Genomic DNA, 23,473 nt, shown 5'->3' with positions numbered 1-23,473 from the left:
ATCCACCACCTCTCTGGGAAACCTCTGCCACGGCCTCACCACACTTACCCTAAAAATCAATGCTACTCTGTTGGTTTATAGTAGTTGTTTACAACTAGAAACTAGTTGTAAAGGCCAAACAAAATAATCTAGCAATCAAAGACAGATGGGATGTCCAGACCCACGGAAGGGTTGTCAGCGGTGTCTATACCCCAAGACCAAGGTGGTGATGAGGAGTTGTGCCCAGGTAGGCAGCTCGTCAAGGTTTCATAATGCTTTTCCCAGCAGCCAGGTTCTGTGACCCTCATCAAAAATGTCTCTACCCTCAGTGTTGGTTTTGTTGGCCGTGGTTGTCTTCTGGAGTTCATTGTATGTTTCAAGGATGTGTACACGTAAGACCTAAAGTACTTATTACATCTCAGCTGTTCAGAGATTATTTTAGATCCTGATCACCACCATTTTGACAGGTATATTTTCTACACTTCCAAAATTCTGAGTCCATCCCGACGCATGGGCTGAGTCTAGTGGTCGGGATAGTGACAGAAAGGCATAAAAGAAGTGTGAATAATTTCATTTTTGTTTTCAGCAGTGAACATGACATCTTGTTCCCTTCTCATCTGAGAAAAATGCAAACAAAAATTAAACTAGAGCCAAGTGAAACCGTTTTTGAGAGAGAAAGCCAAAAGGAAAACACACAGAAGTCCTGTGTTCTTCATCCTTTGAGCTGTTGGTTGTTACTTTCTGTGGGGTTTTGAGGTTTTTGATTAAATTGTGTGGAACCATCAAGCTTCTTCGAGTGTTTCCCATTCTCAGTCATAGCAAGGATAGAAAACGGCTGTACCAAAGCAACGCTGAGTTATACACTATACATGCACGTAAAACATCAGAGTGCCTTTGATGGAGGTAGGCTTGGTGAAGAATACTTCTAGGGAAAGTCAGGCCTCTAGAATAGAAATTCAGACCTTTCTCCTTGTTATATTAATAGCAATATTCCCCCGACCTCCAGGACCAGTTTTAGATGCTATAAAACTCGACCAGCTCCTAACTGGGATCCTTTGGACCCTCCAGTTTGGACCATGATGTCTCTTAGGTGCCCAAAGCCAGTGATGATGGGCATTTTTGACTGTAGCAGAACTGCCATGCCCAAACACCTCCAGCAGTGCCTGCTCGGGGGTGCCAGTCCGGTTCTTTGTGGAACTGCATCACGCAAGGTGAAGCAGCTAGTCTAGCTGGAATATGCTTAGTTCAGAAAGGCTGGGCCTCGAGCAATTAGTTTGTTCAGGGGATGTTTCAGAGGACTTGTCTTCTTCCTCCCCTTTCCCTTTTCAGGCAGAGTATCCTGGGCAGCTAGCTGGTACAGCCAGGAAGAACCCAATTGCTATCGATCTCTGTGAATTTAACTCTTTCAGTGGTGACTCTAAGATGTTTTTTTCATTTCCCTCCCTCAACAAAAAACTACTGTGGGATTTTCAAAAAGAAGGTGGGCAGAAGTGGCCCTTCATCCTATAGAGCTAACCCCACCAGTCCTCCATTCACAGGTACAGTTACTGTGTGCCCTGGGGTTGCTCTGCTCTTCCAGCTTTGAGGGGTGTCATGGATAAGTGAGGTCTGAGGTCCATTTCTGCAGCAGAATTGCCCATATAATGGCAAATTGCTAATTAATTGCAGGCATGTTAATAGCAAAGCTGATGATGACATAGTCCCAAGACTGTCGTGTTCCTGGGCCTGATCCTGGCACAGAGATGAGATCCTGACTGGGCAGAAGAAAAAGTGGAGGGAAACTTCCTGCCTTGCAAAATGCAGTGAGGAGTGTTTTCATTCGAGCACCAGAAGGATGAAAGGGATGCAGAAGGTTTGACCTTGGCCACGGCACTGCTCTTCATTCTCAGCCTCTTGGCTTAATGTCTGCAAGTCCATGTTAGTTAACTGCTGGGTGGCCCTGGCCATGCCCACCAGGTATCAGGCTGTGCCCAGAAGCAGGACAAAACCAGCATCCCTGCCCTGAGAGGAGCTTCACGTGCCCCGGAGGGTTTGTTGTGTGGGAGAGCTGCCTGGGATTGAGAGCAAGCGTCATGTCCAGGCAGGTTCTTCAAAGACACAAGCCAAGATGTCCAGAGCACCCAGTCCCTGAGCCCGTGGTCAGGATCCCCATCAGTTCAGCCGTATGCGGTGCTCTGCGCCGTGGGGTAAATGTCTCAAGTGCCGTTGGAGATGTAGCTCCTTACCTCTCAGTATTTGCAAGAATTGCCTAACCAGATCTCTGTGCAACCACCAACAGAATGTAACCCCGTGTTGTCCTCCGGCTCTCTGTGTGCCAGACAAATGGTCGGGGCTTTCAGAGGACTTGTCTCACTCAGAGGGGGGAAAAGAGCAGGGCTGACGGGATGGAGCAACTGTGTTTTAGACCACAGCTGTCCACGTGTCTGGAGTTATTTTCCCCAGCCTTGTGCCTTCCAGCCCCTTTCCTTGGGAGCAAACGATGTAGTAAAAACTTACAGGAATCCTGTATTTTTGAGCACGTAGGCTGGTAATCACTGAGACAGCTGAAGCCTTAGATTTGTTTGCGTAGGCTCCTCCAACAGAGCAGACATTTGTCAGATCTAAATTCTGTTGAAAGGTATCTCATTTAGTTAATTAAATAAAAAAATCAGTGGAGAAATGATAGCAGAAGAGATACTATCCAATTTCCAGCTTGGCAACCCTGACTGTCTCCCCTTGGGTTTTAGTACTTCTGCAGTTTCTTTGTGACTCTCAATGTCTCTTTAGTTTCCATGTTGACTGATGGCCAAATCCCCGGTCCCACTGAGGTTGGGGAGTTTTGAGCTGAATCAGAATTTGGCCTTTGAAGTGAAAATAGCTATTTAACGTTAAACAGAGTCCAAAGATAAGAGACTGTGGTGCTGTTTAGATACTTTTCCTTGTAGCTGAAATAGGGTCCCCCGCAAGGTGCTGTGTCCTTACAGCAAAGGATGAGCAGAGAGGGACAGGAGGAAGATTTCCCAGTAGCTGCAGCATTTTTCTGGGGTGAATTCTTCCTTTTCTGGGGGATGTTGCTGTGTGATTCAAGTTTCAACTGTTCCTCCCTTTGGCATCACAAACCTAAAAGCCGGAGTTAGGAAGAGCCTTTCTGCTCCTACATGGTCTGGTTCTCTAAGCTTGGCAGGTCACCCCAAGCCACCATCTTGGCACCTACACTCCTGCCCTTGAGCAAGCACGAGGTTGTTTCCATCCACTCAACCCACAGCAGGTGTATGTGGCGGGGTGCCCTGGCCCCCATTCTGCCCCTTCCTGGGGCTCTCTATGTCCCAGCACCTTCGTCACACCTGAGATCAAGCATGGGTCATGCCAACCTTGCAGGCCTTGCAATGCTGTGCAGTCAAAAAAGTTTAAGATCTGGGCCCCATTCTCCCTGCTTTGGCTGCAGAGTCCTATTCTTGGCTTTTCTTCTTTGCTGGGGTGTTGGGAAGATAAAAGCACACGACGAGTCTCTGCCTGAAATGCTGGATGATCCTCTAGACCCCTGCCTGCTGCCAAGTCACGGACATTGCTTCTTGTTTGCCATTCTTCCTTTGCCTTTTATTTCTTGCAAATTTTTTTCCCTAACTTGTTTAACTCTGGTGTTTTCCATCCTGTGGTCAGTGACTGCAAAGCTTTGGTTTGTGTTTGCTCTGCCCCATGCCATGGGATATTGCCTTTTAGCTGTTCTGTACAGGGATGGAGCTGCCCTGTCCTTTCCCTGTCCTATTGCAAATGACCCAAACCGAAAAATCTTGCACATTTCCCATTGCCTTAAGTGGTTTTTTTAAATCTTAAACCTTTTCTTTTAATTTCACGGCCCTTAAACAGAAGCGATTTGGTTCATAGTATCGTTATATGTTTAGGAAAAAAAACGTCCCTGCATGCATTTCTTGCAGGAATTTACAGCAGAGGTTGGTTCCCAGCTCATTTCCAGGCATTTTGCCTTACCCCTGCTTAAACTAAAAAGCTGTCACTGTATGCAGCTTTTATCATTTCTGTGCAATATTTGCAACAAATACAGTTTAGTATTTAAGTAGCAGCCTTTCTGGCTTATAACCCAAGGCTGAAATTGCACCCAAACGGTTAAACTCAGACGTCTGAGAGAAGAGCAAAACCACAGAAAGCAAACCTGAATTGTATCAACAAAACTCTTGTATGCTTAAGCATGTGAGGGCTTAGTACTAGATAGGGATTTTAACTAACTTTTATTTTGACATTCCCCTTTTAATAAGCATTGCTCTTTACAAAGTGGTTTATGTGATTGCGTTACTGAGAGGAAACAAAGAAATGCCAGGAAAACTTGATGTGGAGAATCTGTACTCATAAAATGCTTGTAAGCTCCAGCAAACAGGAAAGCTTCCCCCGTGTCCTTCTTTTTTTTTTTTTTTTATTCCCTGCCATTCAGCTGAAAAAAACAAAAAAAAACCACCTCGACATTGAATATCTCGGAAAAGCGGATCCAGTGGTCTGAGACTAAACACAAATTCCTTCCACTGCCACCGCGAACAAGCCTCTTGGTCCTGCGTTCGCCAAACACGAGCCCTTGCTCTTGATGGTTAAGAGCCAGTTGGCCTCGGAAAATAGGTTTTAACTCCTGGGGATGCCAAGGAATACAGATTTGATGGGCAGATGGCTTTGGCAGGCAGGGTTGGAGACTGTTTAGCCGCTGACCATTGAAATGTATTTGTGAATGGCTGCTTCCTTCATCCAAGCGCCCTTAGCCGAGCGGTGCAGATGATGAAAATAAAATTAATTGCTATGCGACGGGTTTAAAATAAACACTGCTATTTATCCAAACGGAGGCAGGGGTTTGGGGTAAGGGTTGAGGCTGAGCAGGGGGATTATAATGACTACAAAACCAGTATGGATGTAGACCGGTGTGGTCACCACAGTGCTCACAGTTGTTTCCCTGTTTCAGGGGATGATGCTGGGGAGATGTCCTATGTGAGTCTCCAGCACTGCTCCCAGCAGCTGTGTAAGGAGCCAAGCATTAAAGCATCTCATGTGCTCTCAGAGCCATTCCTGAGTTTAAAAAGCAGCAAGCAGCAAGGAGCTGCTACCATGCTTAGATGTCCCATGCCTGCACTGTCCCAGGCAAAGGCAGCCAATGCCAGGACCATCTCCATCTTGGTGATAGCATTCCACAGCTCTGCCTTCTCTGCTTGGTACAGCCATGCTGCAGCCTGTGTGGAAATCTGAAATGCTGGAGACTGACAAAGCGTTTCTTCCGTTCCACTGTTGGTTTTTCAGGGACCTGCTAACTGGGCTACAGGTTATGGCCAGCACATGGGGGCTTGCTCGACCCTTCCGAGCCACCCTAGTCTCTCGAGCAAACCGTTTACAGACAATTCCTCATCTTTATGGCTGTTGAATTTCTGTGTTATCCATTTGGAGCAGTATTCACACAGCCTCGTCTCCAAAGGTATTTATCCTGGCTCCCTGTGCTGCCAGCGCCAAGCATGGTCCTCAGCTGCTTCATCCATGCACGTGTTCTGTCACAGCGTAGCAATGATGGACAGGCATGAAGAAAGGCCAAATGAAACCACTTGGTGTGGACATCTCTTTTACTCAGTAATTTGCTTCTTAGCTTTTTTTTTTTCCACTTAGAAATAAAATGGTTCACTGCAAACCAGTGCATCAGTGTGCCACATTGGTACAGCAGAGGTGGCAGGCAAGAGAAGCAAGCGATGCTGTAGGCCGGGTTTATCAGGAACTCCTTAGGTCTTCAGAAAAAAGTATCTCCTGATTTTCTTGCCTGCCTGACTTCCCTCTGCTCAGCTAGGACTAACGAGGTCTTCTCTGGTTTAGTGTGGAAGCAACACAGAAAACATAGAAACTTGGGAGAGATTTTCCTGGGAAACAAAGTCATGTTACCTAATTGTTCATGAAAGCTTTCAGCTGAAATATGCCTATCACTGTAAGAGATTCAGAGGCATGAGTTGGTACTAGACTGTGTTAGATGCCAAGGAATTGGCTCCCCTTTTGTGGCAGGGGACGCACAGACCCCACCCACCAAGAGCCGAGCTGTTTGGTGGGACAGATGTGTTGACCAAACAGGGCCATGCTGGAAGGGGTGAACTAATGACTTCCTTTGATTTTCCAGGCGACAGCAGAGACTTCCCGGTGGGAACAAGTCTCAGCAGCACACAGAACATCAGCAAGGTGGCACCAAACACAACAGGGACCACCAGAAACTCTATCAAGGAGGCCAGGCCCCTCACTCCTCAGGCAGGACGGGCCACCACGGCTACAGCCAGAACCGGAGATGGCACCACAACCAGAAGCACTCACCCAACGACAAAGAAACGCACAGAAACGCCAAAGAGACTGAGAATTTGAAAATCGAGGACACCTCTGTCTGCACAGTGCATATTCCCGTGGAGACACATCGGGGCCCGGAGGCTGTGGAGAAGCAGTCTCAGCAGTACATCCAGGAGTCAGAGACCAAGCGGAAAGACAGTATTCACGAGCGCATTGGGGAAAGACCTAAGATCAACTTGCTGCAGTCTTCCAAAGACAGACTGCGGAGGAGACTAAAAGAAAAGGTACTATTTCTTAGGGAAATGTTGAGTTTCCCTTTTTCCAAGAGTCTGGCTGTTGGTCATTCTCCATACAAAGGGTGGGTTGGACTCAAGGGACCTTTCCATGGATGCTCTCAACTTAAACTCCCGGTGTCAGCATTTCTCTTGAAATGTCTTTGTGCTTCTCTTGGCTGAGTTTGCTACCAGCTTGAGTTCTCCAAGAAGGACTGGGAACTCTGCCCCTACCCATGCAAAGACCCTTGGGGAGTGCTGGTGCCCACATGAGCTGCAGCATCGATGCTTCTTCCCCAGCGGCTGAACCCAGCTGACTGCCTCCCAGTCTGCAGCGCTCATCCTCCTTGCAGAGAGATTTAAAAAAAGCAGCTTGTCTCCACAATTATAGAGCTTTGACTTTTGAGTGCTGAACAGTTGGAGTCAGCTACTTAAAAGCTGATATCCATTTATCTCAGCAATGAATTGATGTGCTCTTATCTTTCCTCCTTCCTTCCATCAACCCAACAATAACAAAACTATTGCATGCAAGTGATGGAGGAGAAATCCTTTTTGGAAACAATATTCAGCCTGAGATTTCTGAGGAATTCGGAGATGATATCTCCGTTTTCCCCATGTGAAACTCAAATTTTTTTCTCTTGAGATTGTTTTGTCAGAGTGGAAAATGCATCCATGGGGGTATCTCCAATGAGATTTCCAAAATGCTTAGCAAAAATAACCCGAACATATACAATTCCATGGGAGTGCATGTTGGAAATGTATACGTTTGAATGCATGTGCATTTACTATTTATGTATGTGGCATGAGGGGGAGGAAGAGATTTTGTAAGTTATTTTTATGTTCTTTAAAGCAATGGGAATATAGCAGAGACTTTCAGAGTATTCATTTTAATTCTCTCCGGGCAAATTTATAGTCTTGTAAGAAAAACATCACATAAGCACGCGCTCTTGGGTCAGCACAACTGGCCTCTTGATGGGAGTTTTGGACAACTCTAACTGCTGGTTGGCATTGGGGTTGTCTGAAAAATTGCTACAGGTTTGTATTGGATAGCATGTTTTAAGACTGAACTAAAGGAGGAGAAGGGAGCAGACAAGAGCAAGCGGGATACATGGCTTACACTGGGGAAAGAGGGAAATGCATAATTAAATGTTGAAAAGAAGCAATAAATTCTATGGTAGTGACGTGAAGTGAAAATTGTAACAGCCAAGAGATGGAAAAGTTAAGAGATTTTGTGATGCTGGGATCATGTGATATTTCTGAACTCAATTTAGAACATTAAGTATATATTAAAAAGTAGATATTTTTGCAGGATTATTATCTGAGCGTTTTGTAAACATCGGTGCACTTTCAAAATAGAGGAAAAGAAATGACCATTATCACCGTGTTGCAGGCACCTCCAGAAACCTGTCCAAGATGCTGAAGGCAGTCAGGGGTGGTCAGACCTTGGCATCCTGGCTCAAGACCCTCAAGCACATCTTCTCCCTGAGCTGAGGGGGAGGGCTCTGGGATTGAGTGTTGTGGGAAATGGGGAAAGAGAACATTTCTGGGGCAGGACTCATTCACCCGTGGTTTTCAATGCTGAGATGAGACCATTGTGCTTGTAAAAGATGCTTTGACCTTTCTGTGTCTGTTTACATGTCTCCCCAACCCCTTCCCCCTTTGCTGTTGTGGAAGGACAAGGGCTGATATGTCTGTTTTTTCCTTGTGTAACAGACGCCTTGTCTTTCCCTTTTCACGGACCAGGACGAAGTCACGGTGGAAACCACTAATCCCGAAAAGAACAAAATGGACAAATTAATTGAAATCCTCAACAGTATGAGGAACAACAGCAGTGATGTTGACTCCAAACTCACCACCTTCATGGAGGAGGCCCAGAACTCTACCAACTCTGAGGAGATGCTGGGGGAGATAGTCAAGACCATCTACCAGAAAGCAGTGACAGACCGCAGCTTTGCTTCCACGGCAGCCAAGCTCTGTGACAAAATGGCCCTTTTCATGGTGGAAGGAACCAAATTCCGGAGTTTGCTCCTCAACATGTTGCAGGTAATGCGATAAAATTAGTTGATTAGATGCCTGCAGTTTCACTTTACCTGGTCTTACCATGTATTTGGACAGGAGCTGAGCTGTTACCAATTCCTTTTGAACCCAGTTGATGAGAGAACAGAAGTGTGCCTGCAGTTTTGTCTGTGCACATCTTTAAATGCTTACTGTAGATAACGTGTCACTGAAGGCATTGTCAAGTTGCTCTTCATTCCCATTTCACGAGCTGTAGGTGAAATTATGGTATCTCACACCAGGGCCCACCTGTGAAATGAGTGGGTTGCTTGTGGCAGCATCCCTATGGCATGAAGAGAAGTGAACCCAGAGGGCCTTACAGTCCTTGCTGCTCTTTTCAGCTGAAGCCCATCTCAGCACCAGAGATACCAGATTAAATCATGGTCCCTGAGCAGGCTGTTGATTGCCTCACCTGACTGAAGGGCTCGCTCCTCATTTCTGATTGCAACCCAGACAGAAATAATTTCTGTATTAACTAATATTCTGGGTGATCTGTTTATTGGTATATGCCATGCTGGTTGATTGTTCTGCTCCAAAAACATCCAAACCCCAGAGTCAGGGAGGGGAAAAAAGCAGTGGCTCTGATAACTGGTCTATGACAGTGGTGTAAGATGAAACAACAGGACAGTCCTCAGCTGCCCACGTTCTACTGGGGAGAGCGTGTTTTACTGTAGTGCCACTATCAAAGGTGAGATTGCTTTCTAGAGAGGGTGTCACACGGACCTTCATCTTTCTGCCTCTCTGGAGACAGGACGTGTAGAGCTAAAACCATGAACTTTCCATCCTTGATTAATATGTATTTCCATTTGGCCATTCCCTCACACACACGTGTCATCTGTGCCACGTACAAAGCTCTTGTTTCATTTCTCTGCTCTCCACCCATGATCGGTGCCCAGCATCGCTCCAGTTTTTGACACATCTTCTTGCCCTTCTTGCTGTTGTTGGAGTTCTTCCCTTGGATGCTGTGCCTGGCTGCCTGTGCCTTGTGCAGGCTGAGTTGGCTTTTGGGCAACACAGCAAGCAGGGAAATAAGGAGCAAAATAAAATAATGAAGACCAGTGTTTAGCATAACCTAAGATAATTCTGCAGAGTCACTGGTCCAGTTTTGCTTCTCTCACATATCAAACCCAGCATGCTTTCCTGTGCCTGCTCCTTCTTTGCTCTCCCCTGGAAAGCCCTTGGGCAACACACACATCTGCCCATTGCATGTACCAGGGGGTGATTTTTTTCCAGTTGATTTACTTCCGAAGTGATTATAAAGCAGAACAAGACAAATTTCAGTCAGCATCAGTCCCAGATTTAGCAGCAAGGGGCTGGAGGGGGCTTTAAAACCTCCATGCATCCCACTCTTCCCATGCCAGTCACTCTTGTGTCTTCCCCCGTTTGGCTGAGCGATGCTAAGTAATCCTAAATAAAGTGCAGGAGTGATAACCAGGGAGCAGCAGAGTGTTATCCAAAAATTGAGGATGTTAGTCCTTCTGGCTGAAGGAGAGGACTCCTCTAGCTTGCTTTCTTCTCTTGCCCCAGCATTTCCACCCCTACCAACAGACCCAGTAGACTGATTTATACTGCAGCATTGTGCAATAACAACTGGCTTCATATTCAGCTCTTTATAGCATGAATGTAGAATAAATAATACATCTCCTATCTCCAGAGAGCTCCAAAGTGCTTCCCAGGAACATGTAGCCAGTCTCAGTGCAATGGGAGCATGATGTCTGTTGTGGAAAGCTGGAAAGAAATTAAAAGACTGAGCAGGGTGTGTGGGTGATTGAGTTCACGTGCTGGAGCGTAGAAAAATATGCAAAAGGGATTTGCTCAGCCCCAAACTGCACGTCTTTTAAAAATGTCTTGATGGGGCAAAAGGTGACAGGACAAAAGCAAAGTGCTATGTGAATAAATAATTTAACATTTCCTTTCTGATAGTAAAGGATTTTGACTTTCTCCAAGCATGGTTTCTTTTTCCAACCAAAATAATCAGATGCATTCATGCAGATTGATGAAATACTTTGGACAAGCCTTAAACTGAGAATTTTTGTGATGCATTCAGGCTTGATAGCCCTGGCTGGAGACAGACGCGGATAGGAGGCATGAAAGACTCATTGCAGCTGCCTTGTCATGAAATAAAGGTGTTGATGGTATTGATATAGGATATACTAGCAATATCAATATGGTATATTGGATAATATATGGATATTGTGGAGTAATATGGCTATCGTATTGATATATAGTTCAATGTTGATATATCAGTATCAATATGATATATTGATATATCGTTCATGATATAACATTACCCAGCTCCAGTCCCGGCCCCTCCACCATCAGATACTTTCCATCAGCCATTTCTAGATAATTTTCCATTAATCAAAAAAAGAAAACTTTACTAACAAATCCTGCTCCAGAGCTGGATTTATGTCTCTGTAGCACCTTTCAGACTAATCTGATCCCCGGACGTAAGGAGCTCGGCTCGCCAGGCACAGGCAAGCTGGGGAATTACTCTGCTGGGGTGTGATAAATCGGGATCAACGTGATCCCCCCCCCGCGCTGCTGGCGCCTGGGGCCAGATCGCTTACCCCCCCATCTGCTCCCGGCAGATGCTCCTGTTTTGTAGGGCCTTGTTTGTCTCTTTCTCTTGGGACTGCGATGGCAACAGCACAGCCCCACCGGAGGATCTCATAAATTAGTGCATTAACCCACTGAGCCACCCTGCCAGCACCCCAGTACCTATAGGCAGCAACCCTATACCCTGACAGACCATAAACCAAGCAGCAAAGGGTTTTCCCTCAGAACAGACAATAAACTGAATAAACCGTCTTTTTAACCTGGCTCCTCTTACATTTTCAGCTATTGGCAAGGTGCTCGCGCTCAGGGGCTGCACATGTTTGCAGCTTATCTCGGGGGACTTGTTTTGATCCCAAAACAGATGCCAGCGCCGTGGCACAGGAATGCTGTCATGTCATCCCCCTCCCTGCCGGCAGCTCCTCTGCAGAGCATCCCCCCAGCCGGCGTCACACCTTTTCAGGCTCTAAGGGGATTTATCAAGAAAACTCTGGTCTGAATTCATTCCTCGTTCTGCGTTTTGGTCCAAAATCTTGGCCAAGCCTTGAATTTGGGTGCTGTGAACTTCTCGGGCTGCTGAACGGAGGTGCCGAAAGGGGTGTCATGGGCTGGGCTGCTGGTGAAGCTCGGGGAGATGCTCCCATGTGCAGGCTTGGTAGTGTGGCAGGCTATTTGGGTTTGATCTTCTCGTTAAGTTTGGTTTGGTGTTTGGTACAAAGAATAATTTTGGGCTGCGCAAGCCCTTGGGGTGGACGTGGCCAAATTGGTCCCAGTGAGCTTGTGTGGATGAAAGCATGCAAGAACACCTTGGTGGACACATGTATGGTTTCTTCACCCTTCTAGAAATACCTTTTTAATTAACAGATTGGAAGTAAGTCTTCTGCAAGAGGTTTTTGCTTGTTGTAGTTTCACTCACTGGCATGTCCAGGCTGCGGTGCTTTTTTTTTTTCAGTGGGGGGTGTTAAGCAACGTGCCACAAACCCTTCACATGTAACATAAGTTGGAGTATTCCTCTGTTGAAATGGCTGTGCTCTTTATAGCAGAGCTGTGTCTGCATCTGAGCTATGCAGAGCCAAGTGTATTATTAGAGTGGACATCACTGGGGCTGTAATTGTACACTGCTCCCCTTAGCAACCACGGCCAACAGCACATCAAACAGAAGGCTGATACCTTCTTTTAATAAAAAAAAAAAAACGCACACCACAAAATGGACATCTCAACACAGAGCAGCAGAGCTCTGTGCAGCCAGAGCTAGTGCCTGGTACAGCCCTGTGGTTGGAAATGCCTTGGTGCAAGTGTGGACGGGTTGTTTGTTGCATACCCTATTGTATTCCCTGATTTGTACCCTATGGCATACCCTATTGCACACCCTATCACATACCCGCACAAGGTTTCTTCATCATCTTAGTTTAATCTCTCGATGCCCCAGGAATGTCCCTCCCTTGGGTTGGCACTGTGCTTCGCTTTGGTTGTACAAACTTGAGTCCAATCCCGTGGTTTTTGGCAGATCTCACACTTGTGTTTCGGGGGATTCGGCTGGGTTTGAGGTGGTCGGTTTGATCACTTCTGGAGGGAGTCAACCAGGAAGGTGGCCAAAACCCTGTTGTTGTCAGCCCAGGAGGAGGATGAAGAAGAAAATATGGGTTGGACCCCCTCTTACATACTGGAGAATCAATCAGGGTGCAAAGGGGAGCCTTTACCATGCTGAGCATGAGGATTTAGGAGAAGTCTGAAATCACTCCTTTTTTTGAGCAAATGACTTAACCTCCCAGTGATAGCAGCCCTTTCTCCATTGTAGGGGTTGTGAGGATAAAGACACTGAGTGAATACTGCAGGAATTGGGACATTGAAGTAATACACATGATTAATACTGAAAGACAGATTTTTTTTCCCCCTTAACCTCATTGAGATCTGGGTCTTCGGTGGGGAGCAGTTTGTAGTTTGACAGAAGTGGAGGCAGGAGGATCCAGGCATGGCTGGCGAGTGTCTGGCCTGTATGCCATGTCCAGCATTGACTGCAAAACCCATGGGTGATCCTTCCGTGGCTGTTTTTAATTTGATTTGATTACAGATGGTCTTGTTCATGCACAGAAAACACAGTGGTATCACTTGTCTCAGACAAGACATTGCCCAGGAGTCACCAGAACGGTTGTTTCACTGAAAGATAGGTAGCATTTAAGGAGGAAAAAAGGGTCCTGAGGTCCCTGGAGCAAATCCCAAGGCCAGAAGGATGTGTGTGTGGAGTGCTGCGGCGGTGAGCGTTTGCACGCTCAGCTCCGTGGAGCAACATCACATCGGTCTCTTCGATCTGTGCACGAGCCTAACTTCGCTGCATTTGATTTCTCTTCCAGAAGAGTTTGATGAGCTCTTCCCAAGGCGAGGTGGTGATTCAATGGGGGAAGCCTCCTCAGCTTGAGCTGCTGCCCACAGCTCTTCTGCGGGGATGAGGGACACCTCAGTGGTGAACCTCAGAGCTGATGTGTGCATGGGCTCTGCCAGCCTGGCAGGAGCCCAGCACAGGCAGACAAATAGCAAATGATGCTGCCCTTGTGTAATCACGTTCATTTGGGGGTTTGCAGAAACTTGCAAAGCTTAGAAACCACCTTCCTTTCATTTTTGCACTGGTGTTGATAGCACTGTCCTGGTTTTATAAACCATGGTGGGACTCACCAGCAAAAGCTGCCTGCTAAACGCAGCTTTGCAGATGGGATTTATTTTCTATACACCCAGGGAATTCAAAAGCGATTCTAAATACACGCACACACATATATTCATGGTATATGTATATGGGCTTGGAGAGGGACAGGGAGTGCAGCCCCATGGGTAGCTCCAAGTAGCATCCCCAGCTGCCTGCTCTCAAGCGTGGAGAAAAGGGGGAGCAGGAAGATGTATTCCCTCTTGTTTGCCCCCATTTGTGTCTCTGAAGATGCTCTGTAATTCTGTAACAGAGTATTTGTTACTTATATTATTATTTTTTAATATATTTTTATATTTACATTTTGTTATTTAATATTTGCATTCCCATTATTTTATTGTGATTTTTTAAATTATTTTGCACAGTCATCTGTAACCCATGCAAATGTCAGCAGCGGGCAGGAGAGGGAGCCAGGGGAGCGGGCTGGCAGCCTGCCCGTGCCAGCAGGTGAAGGACAGAGCCGGGCATCAATTAGAGCTGGCCCTGCAGTTACTCCTAAGTCTGTCCAAGCCAGCACCGGCTGCCCGTAGTAAGAACGCTCGCTCGGCTTTGCTGTTGAGGTTACAGGAGCCGCTGGCAGACAGGTCCCATGCGGGTCTGTGAGTTATTGGAGAGCCCTGGATTAAATATCGAGCTGCGTGCTTTAAACTTGCCGCTTTTCCCAAGCGGAGCAGTGGCTGTAGGAGTCGTCCGGCTCCTTTCCAGCCTTTCCATAATGTGGGAATGTGGCAGGGAAGAGGGAGCGCTGGGCATCACCTGCTTGGAGGATGATGGTGAGATGGGGGGGGGGGGTTAATGGGCCACAAAAAGGGTTTTAACCCAAGATCTGGGGTTTTAATGGAGTGCAAATAAAAAGGCAACAGTTTCCCATGGATTAGAAGGGGAGGATGGGGACAGGAGCTGTGCCCTACAAGCACTAGGAGCCCTCTGAGCTGGGAACAGCTAAACTGGACCCCAGATTAAATAGGCTGTGGGGTTGCACTGCACATCAGTCCTCAGCCTGAGCCCAGGGGTAGGTTTCGGGGCTCACAGCCCCATGAGGAGTTGAACTGCAGCTGGAGGTGGCCACAGGGCCACTGACATACCAGTGGGCATCACAGGGGATGCCAGGGGGGTTGTCCCTGCTGCCCTGCAGGTAGCTGGGGGGCTGGAGTCCGTCTGATGCAGCCACGTGCATGTCTTTGCACAGAGGTGTTTAGTTTTGAGTAGCAGGGCACCATGCAGTTGAGAGATGGGAAGCAAGACTAAGTGGGGAAAAAAAAAAAGCCTTAGAGTTTAAAGAATGGTGTATTTGACTTGAATCCATTGTGCTGGTAAGATTTTATATTGCTGTGGTCAGGCATGTCGTGAAAAAATAGCCATCACCTTTACTCAGTAAATAAGTCGTGTGTGGTTTCTCCTGGCTCCTTTTCAACCTGGAGGGGCCGAATCTGTAAGGACATGGTGGGGTCCAGCCCCTGCTCCAGCACCTGGTGTGACCTCAGGGATAGTGCTTGGTGTCCCTTCTTCTCTGCTGGCCAGTGGATGCTCTATCTGGGCACCTTCCAGTGGTGGTGGGACTCAGCGGGGGTTCCTCGTGGTCCTGCAGGCTGGTGGTGGGGAGTGTCAGGAGCATCCCTGGCTGAGCTGCTGCCTGCTGCTGCTGCCTACTAAAAGCACAGCCAAGTTCAGAGCAGGGGGGCTTTGGGTGGTGGGACCCGTGCACACCCTGTGCATGGGCTGCAGCGTGGAGGCAACACGGAGCAGAGGCTCTGCTGGGCTCTAGGTGGAGACTGCAGACTGTGCAGCCTGCCTGCAGCCTGCCTGCAGCTCTGCGCCAGATACAGGCAGCAGGCTACTGGTGGGGTTGGCTCCTAGCTGCTCCCAGTAATTGGTGTTGGGTGAGGATGCTCAGGACCACTCAGGGTACCCCTAGGGCTTTGGTAGGAGAGGCAGAAAAAAACAAAAAGCCTCAAAATGCATTTATCCATTGACTGAGAGATGAAGAAATGCCTGAGGACCCCCCTCCACCTGCTACCCTGGAGGTAGGGAGGACACTTCAGTGTTGAGATCCCATCAGACCAGGCTGGACTGGCATCAGCTCCAGCTCTCCATTTTCTCCTCAAAGGCTCAAATACAACCCTGGGATGCGGGAGCGTGTTCCTGCCAGCCCAGGGACTCAGCCGGCCTAAGGCACCCTCCTGGCCAGACCATCTGCTCCTGCCTGCTCCAGCATAAATCTGGCTCAGGCTGCTGCAGCCACCCCAAGGTGGGGGTTTGGGGATGCAGTGGGGTTGGAAGAACCCTGCTGCCGGTACCTGCAGCCTCTCTGCCATCCCCAGCCCTGCTCTGAGCTGGTTCCCTTCACCTCGCCTGGGTACAGGATTTTCAGATGCTCACTGGGACCCTGCAATGAATCGCCCTACCTGCAAACCCCCATGTCCCCCAGGCACTTTGCTAGGGCATGAAGCATCCTTCTGGCAGAGGAATGTGCCAGAGAAGCAGGTGCCAGGGCCGAGGCCAGAGCAGATATAGGTGCCAGTATCAGCCCAGAGCTGGGGTTTGTGTAGAAGCACGTTGGAAAGGGCAACACCTTTTTTTTCATTCATGGAAATGGAGGGGAAATGGGATAGCTTGTGCTTTGCCCATCCCTGACATCTCTCAGCCACAGACGCGTGGGATATGGAGATGCTCTTGTGTTTGCCAGCAGGAAATCTCATTTTTTTAAGGATTTCTAGCTGAGCCATAAAAATTTGTACCAAATTCTGTTTCCAACTGAGTGGGCTTGATTGATGTGCTCAAGCACAGGCTGCCCGCAGCGGATTTTTGCTGGTCTTCACAGCTGTCCTGCTGCAGTGGCACCCCAGAGGGACAGTCCTGAGGGACCTGCAGCGTGGGTGTCACAACGTGGGCACCCTCAGCATCCCATGGCCAGGCTTAGGCTCAGTTTTTTCACCGCTGGATGTACTTACACTTGCATGTACTTACCTGTCAAAATCTGGATTTGGAGAATCAATGCTGCTGTGCAGTCTACATCCCCTTTACCTCCCCCGTGGGTATCATTTTGCACAGCCTCATCTTTTCCTGCTGCTGACATTTAAAGTAGCAAATGCAAAGTAATGGTGTGAAGTGGCTTTGGTGGGACGAGTCATGGGAGCAGAGGAGACAGAGGATACATGGCAGCTGAGGAATGAAACGCATGAGAATTGTTTCAGGTCCCTGTCCCACACTTAACTGGGGCTGATCCTGGTGCAAAACACAGCATCGAGCAAACAGGAGCAAACGATGCATGGCTGGATGATGCCAACCCATCATGACAAATCCTCAGGTCTCACCAGTGGTGCTACGACCCATAGGGTCCCCCCCATGCTCTCCCTCCTCACCGAGCGTCCCAAACCAATGCTTCCTTTTCCCCTCCCAGTGATAAATTCCTCTACATTCTGTTCTTTTTCTTTTTTTAATTACTGTTGCTCTACATATCAGGTTTTTAATAATGAGGGGCTAGGAGGATCATCTCTGGCAGCACTGTGAACCCAAACCCAATGATATTGCCTCCAGTCCAGAAGCAGCAGGAACTGAAAGCAAAGACAGCGAAACCAAAGTGTGCGCTGGCTAAAGAAGTAGTGTCAGACTGGAGAAACAAAACCTTTCCATTTCTGCTTTGTTAATAAGAATAAGGCGTGTTTCCTTGCAACTCTTTAATGTTCAAACCAATGCCATCCAGTGGTCTTACACGGTGATGCTCAGAGTCAGCTGCTCTGCTAATATGCTGCAAAATATGCCATTGGTAATCATGAGCGTCCCTTTAGAGATGGAAGGTTTGGAGGGATCAAGGTGTTTTGCAGGTTAATGTTGCTTTCCGCAGCTCTTCTCTGTCATCGCAGCTTTTCCAGCACGGATGGGCAGCTCCAGCAGCATTGTAGGGTTCTCTGTATCTGCATGCTTCAGGGGATGAGCAGAAAAGATTAATCCATCTTTTCAACCCATTTTAAAAAAACCTAGCCAAATGCATTTGCTATAGCAGAAACTCCCCAGCTTCACAGAGTTTTTAAATATTAGCCCCTGAGAAAGATTTTCTGAGCTCTTTCGTGTAAATAATATTTTTTAGCAGGCTGGTACTTCACCTCCAGGTCTAGGATGTCAGTAGTCACTTGTCCCTCATCCCAGGAGCCCAGAGCTGCATTTCCAGCAGGGAGCTCTGGCACCAGTACCCAGTGCTTACAGGATACTTAGCCACAGCAGTGGGAGAGACAGGGTGAAAAGCAAATTTTCAGCCCCTTTGCTTTCCAGCATGTTTGCTCAGCGATGTTGAGTGCTGGGCCAGAGCCACCACCTCCCTGCAGACTAAACAGTTGCAGTGTTTTCTCCCATGACCGAAAGAATTTAGAGAAGGGTCCCAGTATGAAACTTTACACGAACTCTGGGTGCCACAAATATCTTTGGCTGAGAATCTGTTAACTCCTCTGGTTCCCTCCTCTCCCATGTGGTGTACTCTCTGGGCAGATGAAGAGAGAACCCATCCCATGATGAATCTGTCCATTTGCCTGCAGGACCCCCTGTGCTCTCCCACTCACCATGTTTTTGTGCATCCATCTTTTTTTTTTTTTTTCTTGCTTTTAAAGGAAAAAGCCAAGACCTCTGGCCATAATGGAACTCTGGTGTCCTCAGTTCAGGAAAGACATGGACCTATCGGAGCAGGCCCAAAGAAGGCCACAAAAATGATCGAAGGGCTGGAGCCCCTCCCCTGGGAGGACAGGCTGAGAGAGTTGGGGGGTTCAGCTGGAGAAGAGAAGGTTCCGGGGAGACCTTAGAGCGCCCCCCCAGGGCTGAAAGGGGGCTTAGAAGAAAGATGGGGACAGACTTTCATAGAGCCTGTAGCCATAGAACAAGGGGTAATGGTTTTAACCTAAAAGAGGGGACATTCAGACTAGATAGAAGGGAGAAATTGTTTATGATGAGTGTGGTGAGGCCCTGGCAGAGGTTGCCCAGAGAGGTGATGGATGCCCCATCCCTGGAAACATTCCAGGCCAGGTTGGACGGGGCTCTGAGCAACCTGATCTAGTGAAGATGTCCCTGCCCATGGCAGGGGTTGGACTAGATGGCCTTTAGAGGTCCCTTCCAAACCAAACTCCATTCAGTAGTTCTACAATTCTGTAATGACCCATGCCTCTTGGACCAATTTGTACCTGTCTCTGTGCATTGAGGTCCATCCAAAGGTTCTCTGCTGAGCCACCCAACTTGGAGGCTTCCACTTCAGGGGCAGGTTTTGGGGATGGGTGAAGTCCCTGGGACTTCATTCACCCATCAGTCCAGGCTTGCAGAGAAGCAGAGGTCAGTCCTCAGTGTCTTGCACCCCACAGTCTGCCCAGCAGATTGGTGGTCCCATCCCATGGTGAAGCACCACCAAGCACATACTCACTAGAAAGGTCTTAGCATCCCTCTGGGAAGCGTCCTGCTGCCAGCTCCCAGGACTGAGCCAGGGTAAACCAGAAGTGCCTGTGCAGAAAAGCTCCCAACAGCAAACGGGATTAGCTGCCTGCTTTTTTCCCCTGCCTGCTTTCAGTCATCCACGGGCAGGCTGGTATTTCAGCTTCCTTTCAAATGCAAGCAAAATTTTTCTAGCCACAGTGCCTGGATGAAGCAGCACCTGCCTCTATGGTCACTTTTCCTCCTCTTATATCCCTCTTTGCAGGCTTGGCCTGTCCCCACAGATCCCTTGGCAACCTCTGCCTTACGAAGAGGACACATGGCATGTGCAGTGCTTAAAATAAGAATGCAGTCTGCTGGCAAAATCCAGCTGGTCCCTGGTACATCCCCCCAGCCTGCAAGGCTGATCATTTCCAGCTGCAGTATTTGCAAGCAGGATCCGTCCATCAGCCTCCACTGGGGACCCGGTCATCACCCCAGGCTGCCATTGGGTGTGGGATGGGCATTTTTTCAGGCACGGAAGTGGCCTCTGAGCAGATGCTGGGGATGATGCTGGCACTCAGACCTTGTCCTGATACAGAGCAGGGCTTGAAAACTGCCCACCAAACCATCCCCACCCATATAAACCAGCCCCTATACACTTGTTTGGGGGATTTCTTCAACCCAGCATGGTTTTACACTGAGCTCATGCTCTGGAGAATGCAGCCCGTGGGCTGGGAGATTTATATTAATACATTTTTCCATGCAGTGGGGGTGCCAGTGCTGCTGCGGATGCTGGGATGGGCAGCGATCCACTGTGCTTTATCCCCTGTCTTCCTACCACCTCCATGAGCAGGGAGGGGATTGCTGATCCAGGGACAGGATATTCCTGGGAACATGGATGCTTTGCCCCTGTCTCAGGGAATGTCTGCCTGGGAGAGGACTCGCAGTGTCTCCCAGCATCCAAAGGTAACACGAGGTTTTCCCACACACGCTCTCACAGGCAAAGGGCATGTCACTGCCTCAGGGTTCCTGCAACACCGGGACTTAAACGAATATAATGAGGATCTTCTGCAACACTCCGGAGGAGCAAGCCTGCCAAGTGGGAGCTGCCTCCTCCGGGCATTACAGCCATGGAGTGTCTGCGGGGCCGGGTCAAGCGGACGCCCCGGCTGCCTTCCCAGCATGGAAATTAATTTGTATTTCTTCATGGTCCCTTGTCTCCCCAGCAGTCCTTATCCATGGGATGGGGAGGTTGGCTTCTGGCTCTCAATGGTATCACTAGTTCCCTATATCCTTGTATCCTGCTGTCTGTCTGTGTCCCTCTACTCACTGTAAGATCTGGCTGGGGCACGCCATGACATTTTGCTGTGTGATTGTGTTCATGGGATAACTCAGGTCTTTAAAGTGGTGATAAACTGCTGTTATCCAGCTGAGCTGACACCCTGGCACATGTTTGGGAAACCAGAAGGGAGCTAGATAGGAAGGGTGGCAATAAAAATTAAGTAATGAGGAAGACAACCCTGTCACCTGGGTACTGCTGGAGGTGGTGCTGGCAAACATCCTCTGGTGAAGCAGCCAGAGCTCCCAGAGCATCCCACTCTCTCTTTGAGTGTTTCTGCTCTGTGAATTATCCCACTTGAAAATTATTTGGAGAGACAGTCCTGCAATACATGGGGTAAGCCTTGGTAACTCAGCAGAGATGTGAATGTGTTCTGGTGGAAATGAGATTTGCTCCAATTCAGTGGTAAGCTCTGGTGACCTGTGGGACACAGTCTCTTCCCAGGATGCGGCCACATCTCAATTCTGATGGGTTTTCCCTCCATGAGGGAAAAGAAGAAGGAGTTAACAGGAGACCAGGGGATTTCCTTTGGGTTGTTTCTTCTCACTCTGCTTTCTCTGCACTCAGAGGGTCATTAAAGATTTTTACACTGGGACAAAGTGGTGTTTACTGTTCGTGGTGTGCAGACCATGCTATTTCATCCTCCTGATGTTCAGAGCTTCCACTGAGACAGTGCTCCAAGATCTCCAGCAACTGCTAGGTTAACAGCAACGCTTTTCTGTTTGCACATCCATCATTATGTTCCCACCTGCGTGCTTTAAGCCTCAACTAAATCAATAATGAACTGCTTGCACCTCTGCAGCCCTAGAGACCTCAGAGACATTGCTGGCTCAAGCTGTGAGACGCCCACAGTGGGTGGGTAATTGCTGTTGATCCCTGATTTGGAGGCAGGCAGAGAGGTCATGGTAAAACCAGGGATTATGAGGTTCAAGTGACCACCCACCTGGTCACCTCGAGGTGTTTGGAGACACAGGAAGCTCCTCTTGCAGTTATCCTGAGGCTATCAGCTGCCTGGGTTACCCAAACCTGAGGAGTTCTTAAGTTCATGGATGTTCCTAATCCTGGGAGTTTGCTCAGCATCAACTTTAGAAGAACCAAGAACCAGTTTTCTGACCTTACTTTCCCCTTCCTGCCCAAATCCTTTTGAGAGGAATAAGCACTGTTTGTGTCTGTCCGATGGCTGCAGGATCTTCGGTGAGTCGTTCTTGTGGAATTCATCAGTGACATTTAATGCAGGTCATATGTTGTCTGGTGGTTGGCTGATGGGTGGTGGTTGCCCACAGGGTGGTGGGCACAGTCCTGGTAAACTGAGCCTTCACCATGGGATCCATTTTGGAGACCTCTGTGATCAGAAATATTCACAGAGCTCTGAATCTTTCTGGAAACCCAAATCCACGCTGAAGGCCACCAGTAGGATTTGCTGCTTTTCCCAAAATGGCCAAAACACCCTGAGAGAAAGATGGTGCACGTTCACCTGGTGTAGATCAGGCTAGGAGGAAACAACGTGATGCAAGTCTGTGGGAGTGAAATTCCTCACGGCTGGGTGAAGCCGGGACCTTTGCAGGCTGGGCACAGGGTGTCATCCATAATTTAAAAGCTTTATCTTCTTTAAATGTCAATAGCTCCTTTGTTGGAGTAATAATAATTGCCATGATTTGCATGTCTCAGTCACACGCCCCAAAGCACTTTGCAGAGGAAGATGAGTAAATCGTTCCGTTTGCCAGCTGGAAAATCAGGGTACAGAGGTGATGGGGGCCCACAGAGGACTGGAAATAAATCTCAGTCTCCTGTGCTGCTGTTTCCCAGTGGTGGGTAGAAGCTGTTGTCTCAAAGCAGGTTTTCTATTGTCATCTTACTCTGCCTTGTCTTGTAGTCCCTGTGCTGGCAGTGGCATGGGCAGAGATGGGGTGGTGCGATCTCGGTATGGTTTGGTCCTCGGGAAGTGTCAGCAGGGTGCAGGCAGAGAGGCCAGGAACATTGCTGTGGGTGGCTGGAGGAAGAGCAGAGCCCATGGAAAAGCTGATGGTCCCACCTCGTGTCCCACCATCTCCAGTGGTTTAGTGCAGCAAAGGAGCTTGTGTAGTGTTGTCCCTGTGGAGTGAGGTGTTCCCAACGAAGCTATGGGTGGTAGCTCTGCTTCAGAGAGAGTCAGTGGGACCCCGAGCCTCCATGGGCAGAGGTGTTCCATCACTCCCTGGTGCTGCCACAGGTTTCTCCAGCATCTCCTGGACTTCTGAAGGCCAGTACTAAAAACTACCCATCTCACTGGGTTATACTCCTCAGAAAGCAAAGCTACACTCCAGAGCCATCTCCAGCCAGGACCTAAACACACGTATTACTCCAATTATAAACAGGGAATAATGCAAAAATGTTAAGTGTGCAGAATGTCATTTATTGGAGCCCTTCCTAGGAGGGTTTGGGGAGAGAGCAGGTGGAGGTTGTGTGCCTCCAGGAGAGCAACAAGGGACAGATACCATCCCAGCATCTACCCGCCAGCTCCCTCCTCCAACCCATTTTGTTTGTCTCAGGCCCTTTCCAAAGAGCCATTTAAGGCTCCAGCCTTTTGTAGCACAATGCCAGTAAGATCAAGCATTTAGCACAGCCTCTCTCAGCTTTTTATATAGCACCTAGCACTGATATCTAAGCATTATATATTTCTTTTTGTGCAGTGTTTCTGACTCAGTATTTCCTGCCTCCTTGACAATGATGAGTAAACAGCAGTGCTGCCAGAGGAAGAGCCATGTGTTTACAGAGCAACAAGCCCAAATGTGTCTTCTTTTTTTTTTCCATCAGAAGGTAGCGATGCTTAAATTAACCCTCATTTTTATCCCACAGTAAACTTTTGCCCTGTAAACTTGCTGCTGACACAGTCAGCCATGAGTCGGTGGGCCCAGATCTGGGGAAGAGTCA

At 48.3% G+C, this 23,473-nt stretch overlaps 1 protein-coding gene across 4 annotated transcripts in view; it reads left to right on the top strand.

Annotated features, from left to right (window-relative positions):
* CTIF (cap binding complex dependent translation initiation factor) overlaps nt 1–23,473 on the top strand; it is a 146,287-nt gene that overhangs the window by 97,186 nt on the left and 25,628 nt on the right. For 3 of the 4 annotated variants that reach the window (XM_074931833.1, XM_074931830.1, XM_074931831.1), the window contains 2 exons: nt 6,101–6,542; nt 8,244–8,573. In XM_074931833.1, the coding sequence (XP_074787934.1) occupies nt 6,101–6,542; nt 8,244–8,573 (772 nt within the window). The remainder of the gene's footprint in view (nt 1–6,100; nt 6,543–8,243; nt 8,574–23,473) is intronic. The other variant, XM_074931832.1, reaches the window with a different exon arrangement.

The sequence above is a fragment of the Athene noctua genome, chromosome Z (assembly GCF_965140245.1).
Source record: "Athene noctua chromosome Z, bAthNoc1.hap1.1, whole genome shotgun sequence".
Classification (NCBI taxonomy): domain Eukaryota; kingdom Metazoa; phylum Chordata; class Aves; order Strigiformes; family Strigidae; genus Athene; species Athene noctua.
The sequence above is the reverse complement of the archived record's forward strand: the minus strand, read 5'-3'. Positions and strand labels throughout refer to the sequence as shown.